At 40.9% G+C, this 23,929-nt stretch overlaps 2 protein-coding genes across 2 annotated transcripts; one reads left to right on the top strand and one right to left on the bottom strand.

Annotated features, from left to right (window-relative positions):
- The first annotated feature begins 3,046 nt into the window (after nt 1-3,046).
- LOC135710964 (uncharacterized) lies at nt 3,047-4,172 on the top strand. Its single transcript, XM_065233697.1, has 2 exons — nt 3,047-4,034; nt 4,099-4,172. Exons 1-2 carry the CDS (start codon nt 3,047-3,049, stop codon nt 4,170-4,172), a joined length of 1,062 nt encoding a protein of 353 aa, XP_065089769.1.
- An 8,631-nt stretch (nt 4,173-12,803) lies between these two features.
- On the bottom strand, nt 12,804-23,675 carry hgo (homogentisate 1,2-dioxygenase). Its single transcript, XM_065234096.1, has 4 exons — nt 23,509-23,675; nt 13,944-14,403; nt 13,353-13,886; nt 12,804-13,291 (listed from the first exon to the last, which is right to left on the bottom strand). Exons 1-4 carry the CDS (start codon nt 23,521-23,523, stop codon nt 12,987-12,989), a joined length of 1,314 nt encoding a protein of 437 aa, XP_065090168.1. The 5' UTR covers nt 23,524-23,675; the 3' UTR covers nt 12,804-12,986.
- Nucleotides 23,676-23,929: the final 254 nt, after the last annotated feature.

Below are 23,929 nucleotides of genomic sequence, written 5' to 3'. Positions count from 1 at the left end.
AAAAAAAAACTAAATCGACAATCGGGCTTGCTTTGAGCAACGTAACGAAATTTGTAAAATATGAACTACTTACCTGATTAATACCTACTTTGTGAAAGCATGTCAATGATAACACATACACACAACAACTATTTAGAACGTAAAACTAACGTTTCGGTAAAGTTCATTATTTAATTCATTGAATTAAGCTTTCTACCGCCAGGATGACAAATACTACCTGGGGAAGGAGGGGCATAATGCACATCTTATACCTTAGCTTTAAATTTCTCAATTGCTGTTGCTTTGCGGAGCCGTAATTCATTTTATTTTGCGTATTACATTGTTTCTTAAAACTAAATTCAGCTGGAGGGGGGGGCGAATACTCGCGGCATACGCGAGGCTACGGGCTACAGCTTAGGAGGGGATCAACGAAAAGGAACGTAAATCGCCGGATTTATATGTTTATCTCCATTACCATTTTTTTTTTGCATTTTTATAGAGGCTGGTTCACCTCTTTAAAAGAGGAGAGGGCTTCAAATGAGTGCCCCCTCCCCCTAGTGTTGGTTATAACATTGTAACAAATTGACATACAGGTATGCCTCGTTTTCTCACAGAGTAAAAACACCATCTGATAGATGAGACAATCCTCCATCTATTGGTAATGTTCGTTTGTATGATTGAGTCGAGGATTGAGTTGATATTTGTGAGAAATGGACGATGACAGCCTAAAGGGACAGTTACGTTATATCGAGGTATACCTGTAATAACATTGTAACAAATTAACAAAATATCAAGTATTGATAGTTCCTTAGTCGTCGTCCGGTGTCGTAGCGAGGTTCTTCTTCAAGGTGTCGTGATTAATTTATGTTTTGTTCATTGTCCAGGTTCATTGGGTGGGTCTGCTATCATGTGCCTTGGTTAAAACGTGGCATTGTAGCATGATGTCCATCAGATTTGATTGTAGATTCCGGAATCCTTCACGAAAGCCAGTAGAGCCTCCTCTCTATTTGGCTCGTTACAAAGAGCGTCTTGTAGACTGCAAACTAAGCCTTGAATCTGTCTGTATTGCTGATAATTCGGGCAGGTTCATAATAAGTGCTCAACTGATAGATGTACTGCACAAATATCACAGGGAATGTGGAAGTTTGTTGGTTTGTTGTGGGCTAGCTTGATGTCACTGACACACTCCTATTCGCCAGTTTCTCCTTTAGTTTTTCGTAGGAAGGAGCTTCTATCCTCCTGCCGTTCAGCCCCCCATGCACTCCAAACTACACGTCTGACCCATGTCTTGAAATTAGCTGCAGGGATTTCTCTTGTTGTGAGGGCAGACTCTCTGTCTAAAGCTGCCAGTCTGTCCGCTTGCTTGTTTCTTCTGATTCCACAGTGACTACAAGGTTGTGTTCCGGTCGACCACTGTCCTAATTACTTGTACGCACGGGTGACGGATTTTGGATGCTTCCAATGCTCTCAACACACAGGCTGAGTCAGAGACAATGCACAGTGGTTCAGGATTGGAATTTAGCAAGACAAAAGTCCATAGTACTTTTGTTTTAGGATTTAGGCGTTTGGTGTCTTCAGTGAAGTTTGTGCACCCAAAAAAATCAGTTTTTCAGCTCTTATTTTTTTATTTCATATTTTTCGTAAAAACTGTTTCCTAAAAACTTTTAGAACTCGTCAAAATACACAACTTTGCTCAAGAAATAAAATCTGTATTTCTCGACTATCAAAATATATTGAAGATTTTCTATACAAAATAGGCCCTTTTCAAATGTCAACCACTCAAAATGGGGCAGACGTACAGACATTTTTTAGCCATATTTTGAAAGGGCATACTTTAGTGTATATTATATGAGAAAACTGGAGATACTTTTTTTCTTTATCTTAAGTTAAACTTATTTAAGTTCACTCACTTTTGCAAATAAATTTGGTAATAAATCTTTCTAAAATAGAGGAAACGATATTTTAAAAGAAAAACGTGTGTCTTGCTAAACTGCAAAAGTTTTTCTAATACCTTTTTATGTAAAATTGTAAATTAACAGGAAACAGTCAAGAAAAGGTTATGAAATGACCGGTCAATAAAATGTTAGCTTCTTGTAATATAGAAAGTTGTCAAGTAGGTTAGAAAGGAGACCATCATTTGAGTACGTCGTGTTCAGTATTCGTTCGAGTTTATGTATGTTATGTTTTTGTTTCTTATCTAAGTGTTATTATTCCTTATTAATTAATCAATTTATTTAATGAAAATTAAAAATAATACTAATCTAATTCACCAGCAGATATTTCGCATTATCTGGTAATTCTAAAGTAGATTGATTTGGTGAAGCTCTATTTCTAAGGGAAATCAGGGGGTGAGATGTCAAAAGCAACCTCAAAAATACACCTTCAATATTAACAAGCCTATTGAACTTTCGTGCTTGAAATTCTCGAAATTTCCTAATCGACTTATTACGCGTTTCCTGCGCTTCTTCGCTGCACATGCCAATTGACGAGTGCACGGATGGATTTGAGTACACTCACTCGACAAAAAGTGACACAACAGCGGGGCCCTGTTTACTAAAAATGAACACATATATGTTCATTTTTAGTAAACAGGGCCCCGCTGTTGTGTCACTTTTTGTCGAGTGAGTGAACTCAAATCCATCCGTGCACTCGTCAATTGGTAGTATGATGTGCTTGATCAGTGTAGGTCCATGAATCAATAATTTATGGACCGTTGGTGCCAGCGGATACCATCCATATTTAATAACATATAGCCTACGAGTTTCTTCTGCGTAAGAATGGTATGCTTTGTAATTGATTTGCTTACGGCTGTTCACGATAATCAAAATCACATGCATGCGCTCCATTATAACTTTGTCTAACCCTGTGATTGAATTGTTGGAAAAAATTGGATTTATGAGTGCACCGTCTTCAAGGAATCTTCTGTCAACGAAAGGCGCGAACGAGTGCAGCAGGCGAAACTATGTTTCAATTGTCTGAGACCAAACCATCAGTTGTCATCGGCCTACTACCAACAGCATTAGTACGAGTGAAGCAAATTGATGGTCAGTGCCAGGAAGTACGAGTGATGATTGATAGCGGTTCACAAGCATCACTTATCACGGAGAATTGCGTGACCAATCTCGGATTGCAGCGAAGCAACGCTAATCTGATTGTCACCGGAATCGCAAGCTGCTCATCGGAAACCACCAGAGGAGTTGTCGACCTCGAAATTTCTTCTCGCTTTTGCTACAATTCGGTGGTCAACGTCAAGGCTTATGTGCTGTCCAAGTTCCCGCGGATCGTACCAAACCAGCGATTGGATCCTGAACGGCTAAAATGTTTGGAAACATTGCAGCTAGCGGACCCACATTTTGACAAGCCCGGCAGAATCGATATTATTCTTGGAGCTGATGTTTTCTTGGCTATTTTGGAAGATGGCAAGGTAAAAGATGGATCGGGACTTCCAGTGGCGATCAACTCAACTTTTGGATGGATTGTTGCCGGTCAAGTTTTCGACGCCAGCGAGGTGAATTGCAACACGGCCATCATCAGTCTCAGCATGGACATGGACATCGACAAGGTTCTCCGGAAATTTTGGGAAGTTGAAGAGGTCAACAGACCGAAACCTTTGACACAGGAGGAGCAGCAAGCAGTGGATTTCTTTAATACTACGCATCGACGTGATGAAACTGGTAGATTTACAGTGCGTTTACCGTTCGACGAAAGCAAACCTGCATTAGGTGAATCGATGCCAGCAGCAGTCCAGCGGTTGAAGGCGATGGAAAGGAGATTCGTTCGAGATCCAGGCTTCAAACAGATGTACGGTGAGTTCATGACCGAGTACCTTAATCGTGGTCACATGGAGAGGATTCCAGACGACGAGGTTAACGTTTCGCCGGAGAAAAGTTTCTACCTTCCACATCACGGTGTCATGCGGCAAGACAGTGTCACAACCAAATTGCGAGTCGTGTTTGACGGCTCGTGTCAATCGTCATCCGGAATTTCTTTGAACGAGAAACTGTTGACTGGACCGAAGGTCACCGAGGACTTGCCTGTCGTCCTCACCCGTTTTCGTAGCTACGCTTTCGCCTTTATTGCGGATGCGGAAAAAATGTATCGACAGATATGGATACACAGAGACGATGTTGATTACTTGCGTACTGTATGGAGAGCGGAAGCCGATAAACCCATTGAACATTACCGGTTGCTGACAGTTACGTACGGGACTTCATGTGCGCCATTTCTGGCTATCGAATCCTTACGACAAGCTGCCCGTGATTCCCGTGCGCAGTTTCCAGTAGCAGCTGATCGAGTGCTGAAAAACTTTTATGTTGATGATTTCCTCTCTGGCGCTGCAACATTGGAAGACGCACTCACGTTGAAGAAAGACATCGTTCGAATTACATCGGAAGCAGGTTTTCATCTTCGGAAGTGGTCAGCAAATGATTCCCGGCTGTTGGACGAGAATGCAAACGCTGCTCAACTCGAGGCTCAACCATCAGTCCCTGTTAATTTACAATCAGAAGCGTTTGCCTGCGGTGCGAACTGTTACCAGTCGAACATTTGAAAACGTTGGCGTGGACTATGCTGGGCTAGAGTCGGTGTATAATGAGTCACGCCAAGAGAAAAACAGTTGAACTCGCATCACGGTTTTCGAAGGATTCCCTTTCTTTTCACTTGGCAACAGAGGACTTCTACATCAACTTCAAATGACTTCTAGCTAGAACAAAAAATTGCGGCTGTAGTGAATCATTATATCAGTGATTTTGTCAAATTATCTTATCAAACAATAGTAGAAATTCTCATTACTGATCATTAGCAAACGTATCCCATGACAATTTAATGCTCACTGCGTGTTTATGATCATTTCTTCAATTTTATTTTATATTTTATTGCAATACCTTTCGTGGATCATTCATAGCATCGTAATGTTTGTTTACTTTGCACGATAGGTAGCCGGTTTGACAGTTCAATAGGTAGACTTGGCTTCACTCTTGGCGTGACTCATTATACACCGACTCTATGCTGGGCCTGTCACAATAAAGGCCAGCCTACTGCGATCTGTGAAAACCGTTAAATGCTACATAGCAGTTTTTGTGTGCCTTGCAACAAAAGCTGTGCACTTGGAGGCGGCTACCGATCTATCATCAAAAACTTTCATATCAGCTTTGAAACGTTTTTGCGCTCGTCGTGGTTTGCCCAGTCAACTGTGGTCTGATAATGGCACAAATTTTGTTGGTGCCGATCGCCAGCTAAAGGAGCTTTTGGCGTCAGCTACATTCAACACCGAAGTAGACCAATACGTGAGCAGTTTGGGAGTACAGTGGAATTTCATCACACCGTCAGCCCCCCACATGGGCGGTATTTGGGAAGGAGCAGTAAAAAGCATGAAAAAACACTTGCGCGTTGTACTGGGAACCAACGTTTTGAGTTTCAAAGAGTTGACCACTGTCTTAACCCAGATTGAAGCATGCTTGAACTCACGACCTTTGTGTGCGCTTTCAAGCTCAGTTGATTCCTGCGAGGCTTTGACACCCGGACATTTTATCATCGGCCAACAATTGAACCTTGTTTCTGAACCGGACTTATCATCTGTACCAATGAATCGCCTCGACAGATATCGCCAATTGGGTTCTTTAAGGGTATTGAGGTAAATGCATATTCGTAATCTGCATTAAAAATGGAATCCATACCCAAAATTTCATCAATTTTGGTACTTTTTAAGTTTTAAGGAAACAGTTTTTACGAAAAATTAGAAATAAAAAAGTTAGAGCTGAAAAACTGATTTTTTTGGGTGCACCCTAACGCAGTTCAGAAAAAAATCTCTAAAATGAAAACGGTAAGAGATACAAAAAAACTTTTTTCAACAAAGTTGCTTGAAATTAATTCAATTAACTTCTTTGAATAATGCGTGTCTTTATTTTTTTTTAAATAAGAAAGTTAATTTTTGGATTTCAAAAAATTAAAGGATCACCCTAATGTTTGAAGGCACCAAAAGAAGGATAATTTTAAGAAAAAAAAACCACTGAATTGGTGTCTTCCTAAATCCTAAAACAAAAGTACTATGGACTTTTGTCTTACTAAATTCCAATCCTGGACCACTGTGCAATGGTTTTCCGAGTAGGTGGGTTCGATTCATGGGCCGGTCTAGGATTTTTTCGGGTTGGAAAATTTCTCGACTTCCCTGGACATAGAGTATGATTGTACTTGCCACACAATCATACTAATGCAAAAATGGTACAGGTTTGTCGGTGGTACAGGTATCGATAGCTCTCAATTAATAACTGTGGAAATGCATCTAGAACACTAAGTTGATTGCACGCAATAATCTAATATGCGATAAGCAATAAGCTTGAAATGCGAAGAAGAAGAAGAAGAAAAAGAAGTTGTGTGTCACCTTTGTATTAAGTACCAGAGCTTCAATACAGTTCCCATGTTTTTTTTCTAAGCAAGCATTCAGGAAAGTTCTGGGACTCCCAAGGAAGTACTGGGAACTATAGAAAAGTTTAGCCAACTTCAGGGAACTGCAATGAATTTTAGGAAAGTTGTGCAAACTTAAAAGGCGTTTCTGCAAACTTCAGCCTATGAACTTCAGTTAAGATTTTCAAATGTAAGGAAAGTATTGCGAACTTCAGGAAAAATATGCATGCTTTAGGAACATTTAGCAAACATCCGGAAAGCTATGTAGGGAAGTTATGCAAAATCCAATTTCAAAGAGATTCTGAGAAATCTAGGAAACTGCTTCAAACTTTATTGACATTCTACATTTTTTCGGCAATTTCTTTAAACCAAAAGAAATTCTCTGAACATCAGTAACGTTCTGCAAACTTTAGGGGCGTTCTGCGAACTTCGGGATATTTTCGTGCAATTTAAGGAAATTCTGCGAAATTTAGAGAACTTCTTAGAACACATATAAATTTCTACCAACTTCAATGGAGATCTCCGAAGTCATGGACATTTTTATGAACTTCAATAAAGTTCTGGGAAGCACTGAAAATTCTTACAAACTTCAGAGAAACAGAGGAAGTTCAACAACCTTCATAGAAGTTCATTCAACTTCAGGGAAGTTCTACAAACTTTTGGCAAATTCTGCAAACTTTCAAGCCGTCGAGAAGTTTTTCAAACTTCTGGGAAATACTGCGATCTTTAGAGAAGTTCTACGAACTTTAAGTAAATTCCCTGTAAAATTTTAGGGACGTTTTGCGAGCTTCCTCCTGGTAAGCAGGGTTACTTCCACTCACTTCGCTATAAAAATTTTTTTTCGGAATTATGGCATCATTGATTGGATGCTATTATGAAAGTTTATACTTGTCAGAAACAATAGAAGGTTGGAAGGCATGTATTTGACACATATAACCTGTCAGTTTCACTTTCAGTGCGTCACAATCAGCGAATTTATGACTCGTGAGCGTTCACTCAGAGTGAGCGCTCACGAATCGTAAAATCGCTGATTGCGACGCACTGAAAGCAATAATGACAGGTTTTATGTGTCAAACACCTAGTTTACAACCTTATCTTGTGACTTACAACTACTAACTATCATTATAATATCTAATAATTTCATAATTCCGGAAAACAATTTTTTGTAGCAAGTGAGTGGAAGCAAGCCTGCTGGTAAGTTCTACGAACTTTAGAAAAATTCTTGGAACTCTAGCAAAACTATATGATTTTCAATTTACTTGAATGGCCAATGAGAACGACCCAAATTTGGGTTTAGTTTACTCATAAACGCAAAAAGTGCAGGAACTCAGCGATGAGTAAATTTTCCACATGTTTTCCTGCGGAAAACCTAAAAAATCTGCTGGAAAATGAAGAAAATTGACGGAAATGTTACTCAGTCTAGGAGTATTTAGTGCCAATAGACTAAGTGAATCCAATGGTTGTAACCAGAGCTGGTAAATATCACGACCGTCATGTGACGATGAGAAAACAGGTCCTCTCACTATCACAAGACGAAACTACCTATCATTAGCTTTCATGCGAATAATTCTTATACGGTTTTGATATCAACACACAGCAAAAAAATAATTTTGATATCGCATCAAAGTGGATGCACTGCAATCGTGTCAAAAATATGGTGTAATATTACTTTCCAAAAGAACAAAATTATCATTAATACAGTGCATGAACTGACATTACGCTGCTTTTAGTGCATTTGTTTATTTTTGTGGCCATAAAAATTACATGAGATTTTCGACATGATTGAAGTGCATCCTCTTGGATGTAATATTAAAATTTATTTTTTGCTGTGCATTTCTAACTGATTTAGGCTGTAAATCATTTGCCGAGTTAAATTTAACTCGTGGTTAAAAGTGACATTTCGAAAGTTATTTTCTATGTTCGAAAATCCCTGTGCTGTCGATCGACCGGTTTTCGAGCCACGGTTGTCAAAATTTAACTTCTTGTCTGTCAGAAATAACCAGGGTTAATCGATAATTTTCCATCTGTCAAATTTTAACCAAAAGTTAAAATAATCCACCAAATGGTTCAGAGCCTTAGATAAATTTAAGCAAACAACCGCATGTAATCGGTAGTGTGAATATATTATTAAGATTTCCTCGGTACAAGTAACTTTAATAGCATTACATGAGCTACTAATTACGATGATCACAACACTGTCACGTTCTGTCATGACAACAAATTCGATGAGATTTTGATTTTCTCATCCAATGATAGTGACAGCAGCATCTCTGTAAATATCGCGTGAAATCTTTCATTGAACATGACATTTGCCAGCCCTGGTTGCAACCTTTACTTTTCCCATATTCGGGATTTTTTTTCTGGACAAGCCTTGGAAAAATATGAGGCAAGTTTACACATCGCATAGTTTCTGCACTTTTTGCGATCTATGAGTAAACTAATCTCAAATTTGGGTCGTTCTCATTGGCCGTGTAAGTGCTTGGTATTTTGAAACGTTATAATGTCGCTAGAGTTGGAATCCGAAATAACCCACTCGCGAAAATCGATTTTACTCTCGTTCTGTACGTTAAACATAGCTTCGCATCAAGTGCGCTGCATTCTTTGAATTATGCGCTATAATGCGCACTAGATGCGAAATGATGTTTAACGTACAGAACGAGAGTAAAATCGATTTTCGTGAGTGAGTTATTTCGGTTTCCAACTCTTGCGACAATAATTTTTTTTCAACTAAGGTCGAACTTTTGTTCCGCCGTACTCTAACATTTTGAGCTGCTTACGTCGGCGTCTTGTAGATCCTCAGTTGTGTGCCTGAAATAAGGCTTCCGTGAACCATATCCTTAGGCAATAATGCGGGCTTCTTAGTCAAGGTTCCCGGTGCTGGTAGTATTTTCCCATAAAATAGAGTGATGGTGATGATCCCACACACTTAAGGGCCACCCACATTAGATCCGTTTGCGTTGCGTTAACGTAAATTTGACAATTCAAGACCAACAATTGAAATGGCCTTAACTTCATTTCGTAAACAAACCTTGTAAGGCCATTTTCTCGCGAACCGCAACCTTCATTCGCAAACCTAAACCACAATCGGGTAGAGGAGAATTTTCCCTACCTGTTCATTATGTTGGTTTGCCTTTGCAGACTTTGGTTCACGAGAAAATGGCCTTACAAGGTTTGTTTACAAAACGTCTTTAGAAAAAAAAAAATCATGCAAATTTAGGTGTGCTGAGACTGACACATACGAACGTCAATTTTGACATAAAATTGAGTCATAGCAGACGCGAAACTCAACTAAATCAAAAGTTGTTTTCGTCCAGTAACGAACTTTTCAGTCTCGGAGCACTTAATTTTACATGGAATATTTGTTTACGTCTGATCCTTTATGTCAAAGATGGAATCCGTCGCGTGTAAAATTAGTTATTTCTAATTGCGAATTTGTTTATTATCGGGGTTGGAACCAGTTCCAACCCAGTGCGAAACCGAACTTTTTGTCAGTGCGAACCTTAACCTGAGGTAGGTTTTAAAAACAAACGATCAAACTGACGTTTGTCAGGAAGCAACCAGAGTCGATCTTGATACCCGATCCAGGTTGGAACTGAATAATAAACAAATTCGCTATAAGTGTGCATTGCTCACGATACGAGAACTGGAAAACTAACGAACTACTACTAGGTAGAGGAATGGATTTTGGAAATTCAATTGAAATTGGAATGGAAGTTGTTTGGAGTGACACCTACGTTACCAAACATAATTATTCAAATAATAGTTAAAATTATTGCTTATTTGTATTTTACTTTACTACCCATAAACGTATAACTGTCCCATTAGGATAGGAAATCAAGCACAGATGTGACTGTTATGCTTTCATGGGCAGTTTACAATGTTTACAAACTTTGGATCAGGTATAACACGTTATGTTTTTAAGCCTTTACTACTCGTTGATCAGTTTTGAACAGAAAATATATGAACATTTAATAATAATTCTTAAATGCATTATGAAAACTTACCCTCTTAGATGTGTATCGTAAAGTAAATTGTAGTGTGTTTAGTTTATTCTCAATTAGTAAGTTGACGTTTCTTTCCATGCAAATCTGGAATCTATCTCAGAATTTATGCCACCTTCTAAAGTCCGTCTACGTAAGCGAACCTGCAAACATTTTCTGCACTCTCTACACAAGTTAACATGCTGTTTCTTGCTCTAAAGTGTTGACCATTATTTTTCGAAGCTATTGCTACTTTTTGCGTCCATCACTCACTCACAAAAAAACACACACACACGCGCGCGCACGCACACACGCACTCAAACACACCATTCCCCGCTGCAAGTTCCAAATGAGTGTATGGTTTGACCATCGTTTCGCTATGTCCCATAAAACCGCACACATGAGAGAGTACATCAGACATATAGAGAGCAACTGAAATGATATGAAAAAGCAAGAAACGAGCATTGTCCATTTTCAGATAGATACACACGTGCGCCAAGGCAGCTTAGGGCTTTTAGACACACTTTTTTTTTCTTTTAGAAAGCTTTATTGAATCCGTTCACAGAGCCAAGCGAACACACTAACACAGACGAACACACGTACTTATATATTTATAATTGATGGCATCAAAAATCAAGAATGCATCAGCGAAATATATTCGACAACTAAGATGATGGAGTCAGTTTATTTTTCTATAAACATTTGAAAACAAAAAAAGGATTTATATATTGCGGAATGAGCAAAACTTGAAAGAAGAAAACAGTAGCTTTCAAAGCGATATGATTAGGAAACAATAGGGAAAACTATACACACAGGACTGTATTGAGTAGAAGTTGGCCGAGAAGTATCGATTCAATTGTTCCGATTATCTGTAGCAAATAGGGAATAAATTCCGTAAAGAAAAAGCACCTTTGAATTACACAAACACCCACACATGCACACACACACACACACTTACCGGTGATTACAGTCAGCAGCTCAGCATTAACCTGCGCAGGTTTTTGGATGTTGTTCCATTCTTCTTATTTTTTACGAGCTTTCTGTTTATTTTAGAATTAGAGAAATTCAACAAATTGCACATGCGAGACAAACACACCGACACACACGCAACACACGCATATACATTAACACACAAAAAGTGAATAACAAATTGAGAATAAGCACGAAACCATGGCTTTATTTTTCTCACAGTGAAGCTACTTCTAGGTGTAATATAATCGAATAAAAGTAAAACAAACTTACCGGAGATTACTGAACCTTAAGAATGTGTGATTATTATTAACACCATATTGCTGATTGAATTGATCTTAACAACTAAACAAACAGAAGACAAAAGTGATTAGAACCTAATGCTATGGAATAATTATAATTAAAAAAATAATAAACCGTTCTTGAGATTATAGTTCAAATGGTAACGAGACGCGACAAACTAAGCGAACCGCACGCGGAAGTGTATTCTTAACGTAGAACAATGTAATTGTAAAGTGAACAAACCATGCAACCACACATACACACGCAGGCACACAAACAAACGGTGTGCTAAACTCTTATAAGTATTAAGGTTCTACAAAGGGTAAGTAATTTTGTGTTCTTCTTCTTTTTTTAATATCATAAAATCATCATCATTAGTTTACACATACATTCATATATTATGAATACGAAAATTTAAAACATGTATTTCGTGGGTAAAACACGAAAATTTCCTGGGGAAAACACATTCACTGTATTTACTTACTTGTGTTCTTCGAAGTATAGCACAATTAAACGCAATCGAATACACGAAACTCAAAACAACTGCTTCACAAAACTCTTGGTGAACAAAATTCATCACAAAGAAAACCATTTCTACTTTACTGCTTTGCTAGCAATCGTGAAAGTATCATTGAAACAGCGGTGCCAGATGTATTTCCTCTAGCAATGAATTTAAGTTTATTAAAACAATTAACTGCGAAGTCTGCCTTATTAACATAGATGAGTGGATGTATTTAATGGTGGATAAATTTAAAACCTGATTAAATAAAACATAAATGACCATTTACATAAAACATTTTACCGGTCCAATTAAAAAAGTCACAGAAGATTGAATTCAACACTAACAGGGTTGATGGCAGCAGTGCACGTAGCCTGTTATACACTTTCCCGCTCAGGGGTGTAAACAAACTTGCATACAGCGCAGTCTGGCAGTGCTTATATTTTGTCTGCTACATTCTTATCCACTAGATAGTGTGACATCACATTTGCTGTTGTATTGAAATGAAGGAAGAAAAGAGATGGTTAAGTTTTCCTCACCATACCAGTTGATATTTATAAAAAAAATGGCAGTTTAGGCGTGGGGACATGCACTTCCAATGAATTTTACCAATACATTTAGAAAATGATGATCGAAGAATATTTCAAAAAGAAGAAGTAAACAAAATAATGACCCTTTGTAGAACCTTAACAGCGAATCAAGAGATACCGTAAAACAAAGATAAATTTTATAAATTTGCTTCAAAACAAAACTGAGAAAGAAAGTGAGACCGAGAATTAAATTCGATTTTTGTCCTTGAGAAATTCGTACCGTGAATGTTACTCCTAGAAGCTTCTACGGATCATGCCGAAATCCCTGCCCTTGTGTCAATTTGTTCAAATCTTAAACTTCTTCTCCAGCGCCTGCCAGCATTCGTAGTACTTTGCGTCCAGCTTTTGGCACGTTTCTTCGCCCCACTTGGTGACGGCCATACTGAGCGACGATTCGAACATGAAGGCCTGTGTTCCGTCGGCGATGTGTTCCGGTTTGAGCTCCGCGTTGGAAGCACCTTCGAAGCACTTCCGATCGGGACCATGCGGCGTCATCATGGAATGCAGTGAGGCGCCACCTGGTAGGAAGCCTCCTTCCTTGGCTTCATAACGCCCGAAGATCAGACCCATGAATTCGCTCATGCAGTTGCCTGGAAAAGTTTGTATCAATTATTTTAAACATTCAACAGTAATCTGGCGCCGAATACTCACGATGATAGTACGGTGGTCTGAAGGTATTCTCCTGCACAGACCACCTCGGCGGGAAAATGACAAAGTCTGCGATAGCTGTCCCATATCGATTACTCGGACAGGTAAGCACCGTAAAGATGCTCGGATCGCAATGATCAAAACTGACCGAGTTAATGACCATAAACTTGGCCAAATCATACTTGTACGGAACATAGTTCCCATGCCATGCCACCACATCGAACGGCGAATGGTTCTGAGTCGCCACAAACAGCGCACCCTGATACTTGGAAACGACCTTGAATCCTTGAACGGTACGATCTTCGAACCAAGCGCTTGGTGTGAGAAAATCTCTCGGGTTAGCAAGCCCATTCGCCCCAATTGGCCCCAGATCCGGAAGCTTGAAATGACCATCGTACACTTCCAGAATGTAGCCACGAGTTGGTCCCTCAACTGCCACGCTGAAACGAATGCCTTGCGGTATGACGCAGATTTCATTCGGTTTGACGAGCATCTTCCCAAACTCGGTAGTTATATCCAACGGACCCTGCTGGGGAACTAATTATGACCATTATTAAAACCTCCATAGCCACTATTTCCGCCAATCAAACTTACCAATTAAGAAATCCCCATCGCTGTTGTAGAAAGCCTTGTCCTCCATCGATCTGTTGCACAGAAACACATGAATTGCAAGCCCGTGGCGGCTCCTGGTGTCCCCGGCACCGCAAACAGTATGCAGTCCTGCTACGAAGTCCACCTGGCCCTCCGCATCGGCACCAGGAATGTCGAAAGGATTCCAACGCATCTGGTTAGGATTCGGATGCTGTTCGTCCCATTTTCCCCGGAAGAACGGTGCAACGTCGTACCTCTCGAACGGCTGATGGATCACCGATGGGCGCACCCGGTACAACCAGCTGCGGACGTTTTCGGTTCGAGGGGCAGTGAAGGCACTGCCGGACAGCTGTTCAGCATACAGACCGTAGGCACATTTCTGCGGAGAATTTTGTCCCTCTGGAAGCGCATTCGGACAGCGCGGGTCCTCCGAGGAGAAGTGCGATCCGAAACCGGAGAGATACTGTGGGAAGGAAATTGGATAAGGCTATGAAATACCTTGTCGAGTATTAGTACAAGACACTGTAGAAGTCTGCACATTGTAGACGGAATATGCCTATCTGTCAAGGATAAGTTAATAAGGGGTAGTGGAATTAAATGGAAATTACTAATCTTTCTATCTCTCTCTCTTTCTATGAAATACCGTTTTTGAGGTCACTTTTTTCAAATTTGATGGAGGTAGGTACTAAGAAATTTATTTTAAAAAACTGAATGTCATCAAATACTCTGAGCATTGGCATAACCTTGAGGATTACTTAACTGCAACTAGGTCTCAGAGCTTTTCTGTATCTTTACATTTTGAAAGATGCAAACTAGTGATGCCAGTTGTGATGTAGCGGACCAAAAATTTGTTGGAATTTAACTACTAGCCAAAATTAAATAATTGTGTAGTTTAGAATTATGATTTTAACTATGAATTGTTTTTCTAAATAATTGAGTCTAATGGCTGCAAAAAAATATGTTTTTTTATTTGGTTTAAAACTTTTGAAATTCGACATCACACAGGTACTACCTTTGAATTTGGCTTGATCGAGTGGCGATTTTCTTTTCTTTAGATCAAGACGATGAAGTTTTGAAGAAGACAACGATATTAACTATCTGCACGTTGGATCAGCATATAGCCATAATAGAGGGATAAAACATCATTTTATTTTCATAAAAACAGAACCATCATAAGAGATTATCAGAAATGCCCTTTATATGGGATCCTGGAGAAGAAGAAAAATGGAAGACCATGCTTCACATGGAAAACCAGCGTAAGGCTTGATGTAGAAGGAAACGGTCGTTCAGTGGATTATTGGCAATAGGTGGCTAACAGGGGTTGAAACAGTTGCCGTTTTTTACTACACTCGCTTCGTTGTCGTGCGCGACAGTCTGTTTGTATTCGAACACTCATGCTCTACCGTCGTCTCTCTCACACAACACGAGCGGTAGAATAACATTCGAGCTAAAAGAAAATTATCAAAATAGCTATCATATGAAATGTGTGATTTCGTTGTAATTCCTCAATTTGGTGTAAATCAACCCATTTCTGATCAGAAATATTATTACTAGGACATCATTGCTTGCTATTTTCAGAATTCACACAAGCACACCATTAACAGCTCTTATTATGAGAAAAACTAAAATACATACATTCGTGACGGTCATCGGCGACAGTGTCGTATGACAGAGCCTGTCATACGACATTTTAGTTTGGTACTGTACTATGATAGCTTGCTTTGCAAGTCTCGGAGGCAAAGGCAGTCAATTATCACAGAAAATGTGTCGACTACCGTGACCGCTTACACGACTGGTGGCTAATAACTGGTGGTGGCTAATGAAGCGAGTTTAAAACAGCCACGACAAGATTGTTTACTGAAATGGTGGAATCAGAATACGAAGACTCGGAAGATACTCTCAGTGATTCAAGTAGCGATGATCAACTGAACATCCCGGATTTCAGAGGTTTCTCTAACGACGAGGATTTATTTATTTATTGTAATTCATCTGACAGTAGTTGTCTTAATGAATAAAACTTGGATAATACACCAAAAAGCTACAGATAAACAGATTACAAAATTAATCCCAATCTTCTCAATCGGTTTCGAAATTGGTTCGATGTTTCTCCGAATTCATTTGCTTCTTCCACAGCGGAGAATGCCCGAATCATCGCAGACATTGGCTCATGGTATCCATATGCAGTCTGATGGAATCTTGGTTGTAGTAAGGATGATTGCCGCAACATCCTTTGAGGAACACGGAAGTTTAATTGTGAAAGCAGTTTCGCTACAAATAAGGCTTGTTGCATTTTTCTTCTGTGTTCCAATGTGTCCAGGTCCAATAACATGCATCGGTCTGCATAAGGTGGTAAATTCATTGGATCGCGCCACGGCAGGCTGCGCAAAGCCAACCTCAAACATCTTTTCTGAACACGTTCTATTCGGAGATTCCACACTAGCTCATATGGAGACCAGACCACAGATGCATTCTCAAGTATAGGCTGAACTAAAGAGCAATATAGTCCCCCTTATTCTGCGAGTCACGTGACTCTCTCTCACCGGTGAGGTGACAATTGTCACCTCGTGTGAGGTGACTCTCCATGCAAATCAAATGGAGAGTCACCTCACCGGTGAGAGAGAGTCACGTGACTCGCAGAATAGGGGGGAGTGCCTTTATGGTCTTTGAAATCTCGTGCAATCTTCGAAATAAATCTCAGTTGACGATTCACCTTAGAGTTAAATCGTTTTTCAGTCGACATAGAATTCCATACTTCTTGGCAATTTTCTTGATGACATTGTCAATGTGAGAGTTGAACTTAAGTGTGTCATCAATAATCACGCCAAGATATTTAATCTCCCGAACGCGATCAATAGTCTCATCATCAATTACAACAGAGACGTTCTCATTTACTCTATTCCGTGAAATTACCATAAATTTAGTTTTACTTGTATTCAATTTCAACTGCTTATACTTCAACCATCTACTTAGAGAACGCAAATCTTCATTCAAGTGTAAAACGGCATCATATAAATCTTTAGCTGCAATGAATAACACAGTATCATCTGCAAAAAGATTAATTTCGCAAAACGGTAAAACACGTCGTAAGTAATTAATATACATAATAAATAACAGGGGCCCTAATACACTTCCCTGGAGCACTCCAAGGTTATTCCCCACGGGACTGCAAACAGAATCATTAAGAACAGTCCGGTGAGTTCTATCAGACAAATAGCTTTCAAACCATTTATATGCAGCACTCGTAATTCCAAAGCGCTTGATTGATCTTAACAATAAGGGCGTAGAAATTGTTTCAAAAGCGCGTTTCAGATCCAAAAAAAACAGCAACAGTCGTATCTTTCCACTTCGCTAATACCAAATTCAACGCGGTTTCACAAGAATGACCTTCCCGATATCCCGATTGTTCTGGTATCAACAAACTATTGAACGCTGATGATGAGCTTATTGCGACGGCACCAATCCACAAACAAATCTAGCGATGACAATCCTCAATCGAGTGAACTATGACGTATAGCTTAAGATGATCTGCATACACAAGCTTGCATTTAACTCCCAACAAAGCTGCTACATCGTTGAAGAATAATGTAAACAAAAGTGGACCCAGGTTACTTCCCTGAGGTACTCCAGAGGTGCTGATAAACGTAGAAGAGACACAAGATCCTAGTCGTACTCGAAGAGTTCGCCCAGTCAAGTAGGAATGTAACCACGACCTAAGTTGCTCAGACGCTCCTAGTCGGGAAAGCTTGCATAACAAAACCTTCTGGTCGATTTTGTCGAACGCAGCTTTCAGATCAGTATATATGACGTCGACTTGTGCCTTATCCTCCATCGCGGTGATGCATTTACTGGTGAAATCCAAATGGTTAGTAGCTACCGATCTACCGGGAATAAATCCATGCTGGTCAGTTGAAATGTAGTTCTTCGAGCGATTCAGGACAAATTCGCTCAAGATGATCTCAAACAGTTTGGACGCTGCCGAAAGGCTGGTGATACCTCGATAGTTCTTAATATCCCGTTTATTGCCAGCTTTGATAACAGGAAACATATACGACTGCTTCCACAATGTTGGGAATTTTCCTTGCTCAAAGGATGCATTAAATATGGCTGCTAAAGGTTCTGCTAAGGCAGCTGAGCAACGGCAGAACACCACTGCCGGAATTCCATCTGAACCAGGAGAAAGTGAGGCTTTCAGTCACCTTGCTGCTGAAAGTACCATATCCCGAGTTACTTCAAATGTGCTCACTTCCACTAAGTCACTAGGCGTATCAGAGGTAGCAGATTCAGCTTCAACATCATATTTTTATCGAAAACAGAAGCAAAGTGTTTAGAAAACATCTCACACGCTTCGCTAAGAAAGGTGGATTCTATCCCATCGAGTAACATGTAGGACGGTATACTCGAATCTTTCCTTTTGCTGTTGACAAAGCTCCAAAAATTTCGGGGGTTACGCCGCAAATTCCACTGGACTCTGAGGACGTGCGATTTGTACAAGGCACTGTTAAGTTTAATGTAAGCGATACTGGCACGCTTGAAGTCAGCTGTTCTGTGACGACGTAGTTGTCTCTGTACTGCGTTACGCTCAGGCTTCAGTACTCTATGCTGAGGAGTACTCCAAGCTGGGGAAATTGGTCGTCTTTTGAGAGGAACATTAGATGTTGAATAATGCTACAGAAACGCACAGTCATCTCATCAACATGGACAGGATGATGCTTTCGCAGGATTCGTCTAATCAGCATCATAATAATATACCATCGCGCTATTATGAAACTCTGTGATGGTTAAAATCAACTAACAACTTCCCTTACTTTTCACCAATCTCAATCATTATTAACAGGTAAATATTTATTTTGTTCAATTAGTCATTACTGTTTATACCTACTATCATTGTAACTAATTCATTTAGGCATATTCAATTGACCTGCATTGGGTTATTATTTTGAATGCAAAGATATGGGAAAAGGGAGGACTCACGATTCAGCATGGAGAGCCGTTCTAGGGGTTGTGTGGGGCATGTGGTTCATTTTAGGCATTATAGTTTGACGTGATCGCCATGATCCACTTGCGTTCGGGAATGTGGCCTTCATAAGACCCCCTTCTGTCTCGCAAAATCAAACAACTGAATTTCATCAAATATGTACCTTGCAACATAAACTTTAGTGTGAGATATTACAGGGATTTTTGTAGCATGAAGCCTAACTTAAGCTCAACTACTACCAGTGCTGTCACGTTAAATTTAGAGCTCTTTACTCACTAATTGTTTAGATGTTCGTTCTCCTCCCACCTCACTGCTCCTGCATCGGAGGGCCCTAGCAAGAAGGCCCAAACGGATCCCAGCGCTGCTTCGGATGACGCAGCAAATCGGCTGCTACAGAGCAACCAATTCTTGGTGCTCGGAGTAGAAAATGGCGGTGGTGACGCCGCTGAAACTGCGAAAAAGGAGCGGATTCCCCCGCTGTTTATCCCGATGAAGGACGTCGCCCAGCTTAGGGATAAGCTGGCAAAACGCAAATTGTTCCCGCGATTCAAAATCTGTAGCGTTGGAACAAAGATCATGTGCTCCAGCCTACAGCAGTACAAGTCGGTCGGTGACCTGCTTAAGAACAGCACAGTGGAGTTTTACACTCACGATTTGCCTTCGATGAAACCATTGAAGGTTGTTTTACGTGGTCTGCCGTCGTACGAAGCGGCTACCGTAAAAGATGAGCTGGTGAGGCTCGGATTGAAACCAGAGGCAGTACACCCAATGAATCGACGGCCTATGCCCAATACCAACTATCGTGACCAACTGTTTCTGGTCCACCTCACGAAGGGCTCCACCACCCTTGCTGCGCTCAAGAGCAACATACGTGACCTGTTTCAGGTCATTATCGACTGGGAATACTACAAGCCGCAACACCGTGATGTGACCCAATGCACAAGTTGCCTCTCCTTCGGCCATGGCACGAAGAACTGTCATATGAAACCACGCTGCTACAAGTGTGCTATGGCCCACTCGACGGCGACCTGTGCTCAAGCTGATGACACCGACCCGAAGTGCGTGAATTGCGGCGGAACTCACCGTGCCACTACTCGGGACTGTCCCAAGCGAACGGAATTCATCATCATGAGGAAGACGGTGGCTACTAGCAACCAGCCAGGCCGGCATCGAAATAAACGTGCACCACCAGCCATCACGGACGAACAATACCCGGCAATCCATCCTCGTCGTCTGGTCCCAAATCTTCCACCACTACCTCTCAACAACAGTCAACGAGCCGCCTCTCAGCTCAGCATCGCCTCACTGCTGCTGCAGCTCTGCCAAATCAAGCTTCTGTCTCGGCGCCTGGACTATCGTATGCGCGTGTTGCCTCAGGTGATTCAGTTGACGAATCTCCGTTAACATCAGAGGAACTAGTAACGCTGGTGGCAGAGGTGATCGTCATTCTGCGCACCTGCAAGACTCGATCTGAACAGCTTCATGCTGCCTTGTCACTCGTCACCAAGTATGGACCGTGAAGCTATAAAAATTGCAAATTGGAACGCTTGCTCACTGACGAACAAGCATAGAGAGCTACTTGATTTCCTCAACACCAAGGAGGTCGACATTGCTATCATCACCGAGACGCATCTGAAGCCCGAACTGAACGTATTCCTTCCCAACTTCCGGCTCGTCAGACTTGATCGCACCTGCTCTGGAGGTGGAGGAGTGGCCATCGCTGCAAGACGGAACATTCTAGAAACTTACAAAAAATCTTAAAAACAAGCCTAGGCCCATTCCCCCACTGACCCCACTGGATCGTCCCGGCGACCCAGTGGTTCATCTGATAACTCCTGAAGAGAAGGCTGCCGCGAACACTTTGTCAGCTCCCATAATCTCGGACAAAACATCGTCAGCCCTCATGAATCTGAGGTTGCTGAAAATGCAACCAATCTTTATCAGATTCCTAACATTTTTCCAGAGGAATCCGAGAGTACGCCTATATTGGCCTATATCAAATCTTCTAAAAACATGAAGGCCCCAGGTTTCGACAACATCCTGAATCTGGAACTCAAACACTTGAGTTCCAGATTCTACAACCATCACTGCCTCAGACTTGGCTACTTCCTCTCGTGTTGGAAGTCAGCTAAAGTCATACCCATCCGGAAACCTGGGAAGGATCCGTCCTCTCCTTCAAGTTATCGACCAATCAGCCTTCTCTCAGGGTTATCAAAACTGTTCGAAAGAGCAGTCTACCACCGACTCCAAATATCTGCCGAACAAAAGAACATCTTACTCGAGGAACAGTTTGGTTTTCGGAAAGGTCGTTCGACCGTCCACCAGCTGACTCGAGTGATAAACATTCTCAGACGGAACAAGTCTGTTTCGAAAACATTTCGAAAACATCTGCCATGGCGTTGTTGGACGTTGAAAAAGCGTTCGACAATGTCTGGCATGATGGCCTGGTGTTCAAATTGCAGCAGTACGGTCTTCCAATCTTCCTAGTGAAGATCATAAACAACTATCTATCAGACAGGACGTTCCGAGTCTCTCTGAATGGCATCACATCGGATGCTTTCAACATCGGTGCCGGGGTTCCACAAGGAAGCATCCTTAGCCCCATCCTATTCAACCTGTTCACCTCCGATATCCCGGCTCTCCCTGATGGTAGATCGTTGTCTCTGTTCGCAGATGACACATCCATGGTCTACAAGGGTAGGGTCATCGGAGCTCTGACTGCCAAACTTCAGAGAGGCCTGCACGTCCTGTCTGAATATTTCAACAGCTGGAAGATCCGTATCAACGCGGCAAAGACCCAGGTCATTATCTTTCCACACTCTAAATCTCCTAGACTTGTTCCGTCGGAGAATAACAAGATCTGCCTGAACGGCACAGTGGTGGAATGGTCCAAAGAGGTCGTGTACCTCGGGCTAACACTAGACAGCAAGCTTCTTTTCAGAGAGCACGTTGACAAAACAAAAACCAAGTGCAACATCTTGATGAGATCGTTGTATCCACTTATCAACAGGAAGTCAACCCTGTCCCTGAAAAATAAGCTTGCTGTCTACAAACAAATCATCCTTCCTGTAATCGAGTACGGTATGCCAATCTGGGAGAGTTGCGCAAAATGCCATCACCTTAAACTCCAAAGGATCCAGCACAAGATCCTTAGGATGGTCCTAAACAGTTCCCCGCGGACTAGAAATTCTGAGATCCACCTCCTGGCTGGAATTCAGACATTAGAAGAACGGAGAGAATTCATCCTGGAAAGGTTCAGTGACACCTGTCTGAGATCAAATCATTAGATCATACGTGATCTAGCACGTTAGGTTAAGTTATACTCGTAGTTAGGTAGGTCATCACTTTTTTCAATTCAAATAAAACACATCCCCAAAGGGATATTCTGTAAACTAGTTGAAAAACTCAAATATTAAATTAGAATATCAAATTAAACAAAGATGAAGAGCCAGGTAGGCTAATCAATTAAAATGATAAATCAATGTACTACCATAATCAGCAGAAATAAACATAATTTTACTACTACTACTGGGTGGACACTGATATTAACCAGTGCAGACACCAGTTCAACCCCTGCCCAACAGCAGACGGGCCGAGACTCTTGCGAGTGCCCAATCATTGAACCGAAAAATATAGGATTGTCCGGTCCGATTTGCTGATTAAGCCTATACTACCATCGTCCCTTTTCAGGGCCTCCAAGATTTTCCAAAAGAGTTAAATTTCTGAACATGTCCCAACTAAAATTCATAGCAAAAGATTCTTTTCAGGGCAATCATAGTCATGCTAAAGAATATAAACAGAGAGAACCCCGCTCAAATTCCCATTCCTACACAAAAGACAAGCTGCAGCTAACAAAAACGTTATCAAATGCCGTGTTTATAAGATCCAAGATCATCGGCACACACATCACACATCAATAACACGAGATGTTTTTTTTTATTGAATGTCTCATGTTTCTAACAAAATAAATTATCATCGAAAAGAGAGAACCGGTTTGAAACATTCGAGATACATCGTCAGTATTTTTTTTTAACTTTAACACATGTGTTATGCAATAAATTTAGGATTATACATCTAATAGACCTTGTTAAACCTAGTTTACTTCAGAGAAAATGTACGATTTCGTACTATTTAACTGCATTTGCTGTTGAAAAAACCACAGCACCTAGTAGGGGCTCGTCACTATCCAGTCAACTAAATCTTTACTCGTATATACCTAGATCTTGACCGGGCACAATCAATTCAACATGTTGATGAACAGGTTTACAGGCTTATTCTGCGCGGCGAGTAAGGTGAGGTGACACGCTGTCCCTTGTGAAGTGACAATAATTGTCATCTCGGATGAGGTGACTCTTTGAGTAAATCAAATGGAGAGTCACCTCACTCGGGATGAAAATTGTCACTTCACTGTCACCCTCACCAGCCGCGCAGAATAGGTCTGTTGATTGAGTTCTCGAACATTATCAAATGTTCTGCGTATGTCGTTTCCAGAATTTTACAGTTATTTTTAATTTAAGTAAATTTGTGTGTTAACATCAAATAATGCTAAATAACATATCACTTGAAAACTTCAGCCTCTTATCTGTAACCCACCGTATACTCTGGCATCGTTTCTTATCAAACGAAGAAAGGCCACTACCAGCACCTGCTTCCCTACTAAACTAAAACACACTGCACCAAGTGATAAAGGCCACAAAAACGTTTCACTTTGAACCTGCCACGGAAAGAGAAGAACAAAATCCGACTGATCGCGCCACTGCCGGGTTCGGCACTGATCACCGTGCAGTCCTGATTTCAGTTTGGATGGAATTCTTCCAGTCGCATATATAGAGATTACCTGAAACTGAAAACTAATCAAACCGGATTCCTGCTGCCGGTTGTTGATTGTGGTTGTTGTTTGGCTATTTATTTGACTCTCGCTTGGATACTAGCTTTATGCAAATAATGGTGATCCCGGTGTTTGGCAAATAATATCGGAAACCGGGATTGCCGGCTTTCGGTAGATAGTTGGACT

The sequence above is a fragment of the Ochlerotatus camptorhynchus genome, unplaced genomic scaffold (genome assembly GCF_037179485.1).
Source record: "Ochlerotatus camptorhynchus isolate MF236.1 unplaced genomic scaffold, CSIRO-AGI_Acam_v1.1 ptg000037l, whole genome shotgun sequence".
Lineage (NCBI taxonomy): Eukaryota > Metazoa > Arthropoda > Insecta > Diptera > Culicidae > Ochlerotatus > Ochlerotatus camptorhynchus.
The sequence above is the reverse complement of the archived record's forward strand: the minus strand, read 5'-3'. Positions and strand labels throughout refer to the sequence as shown.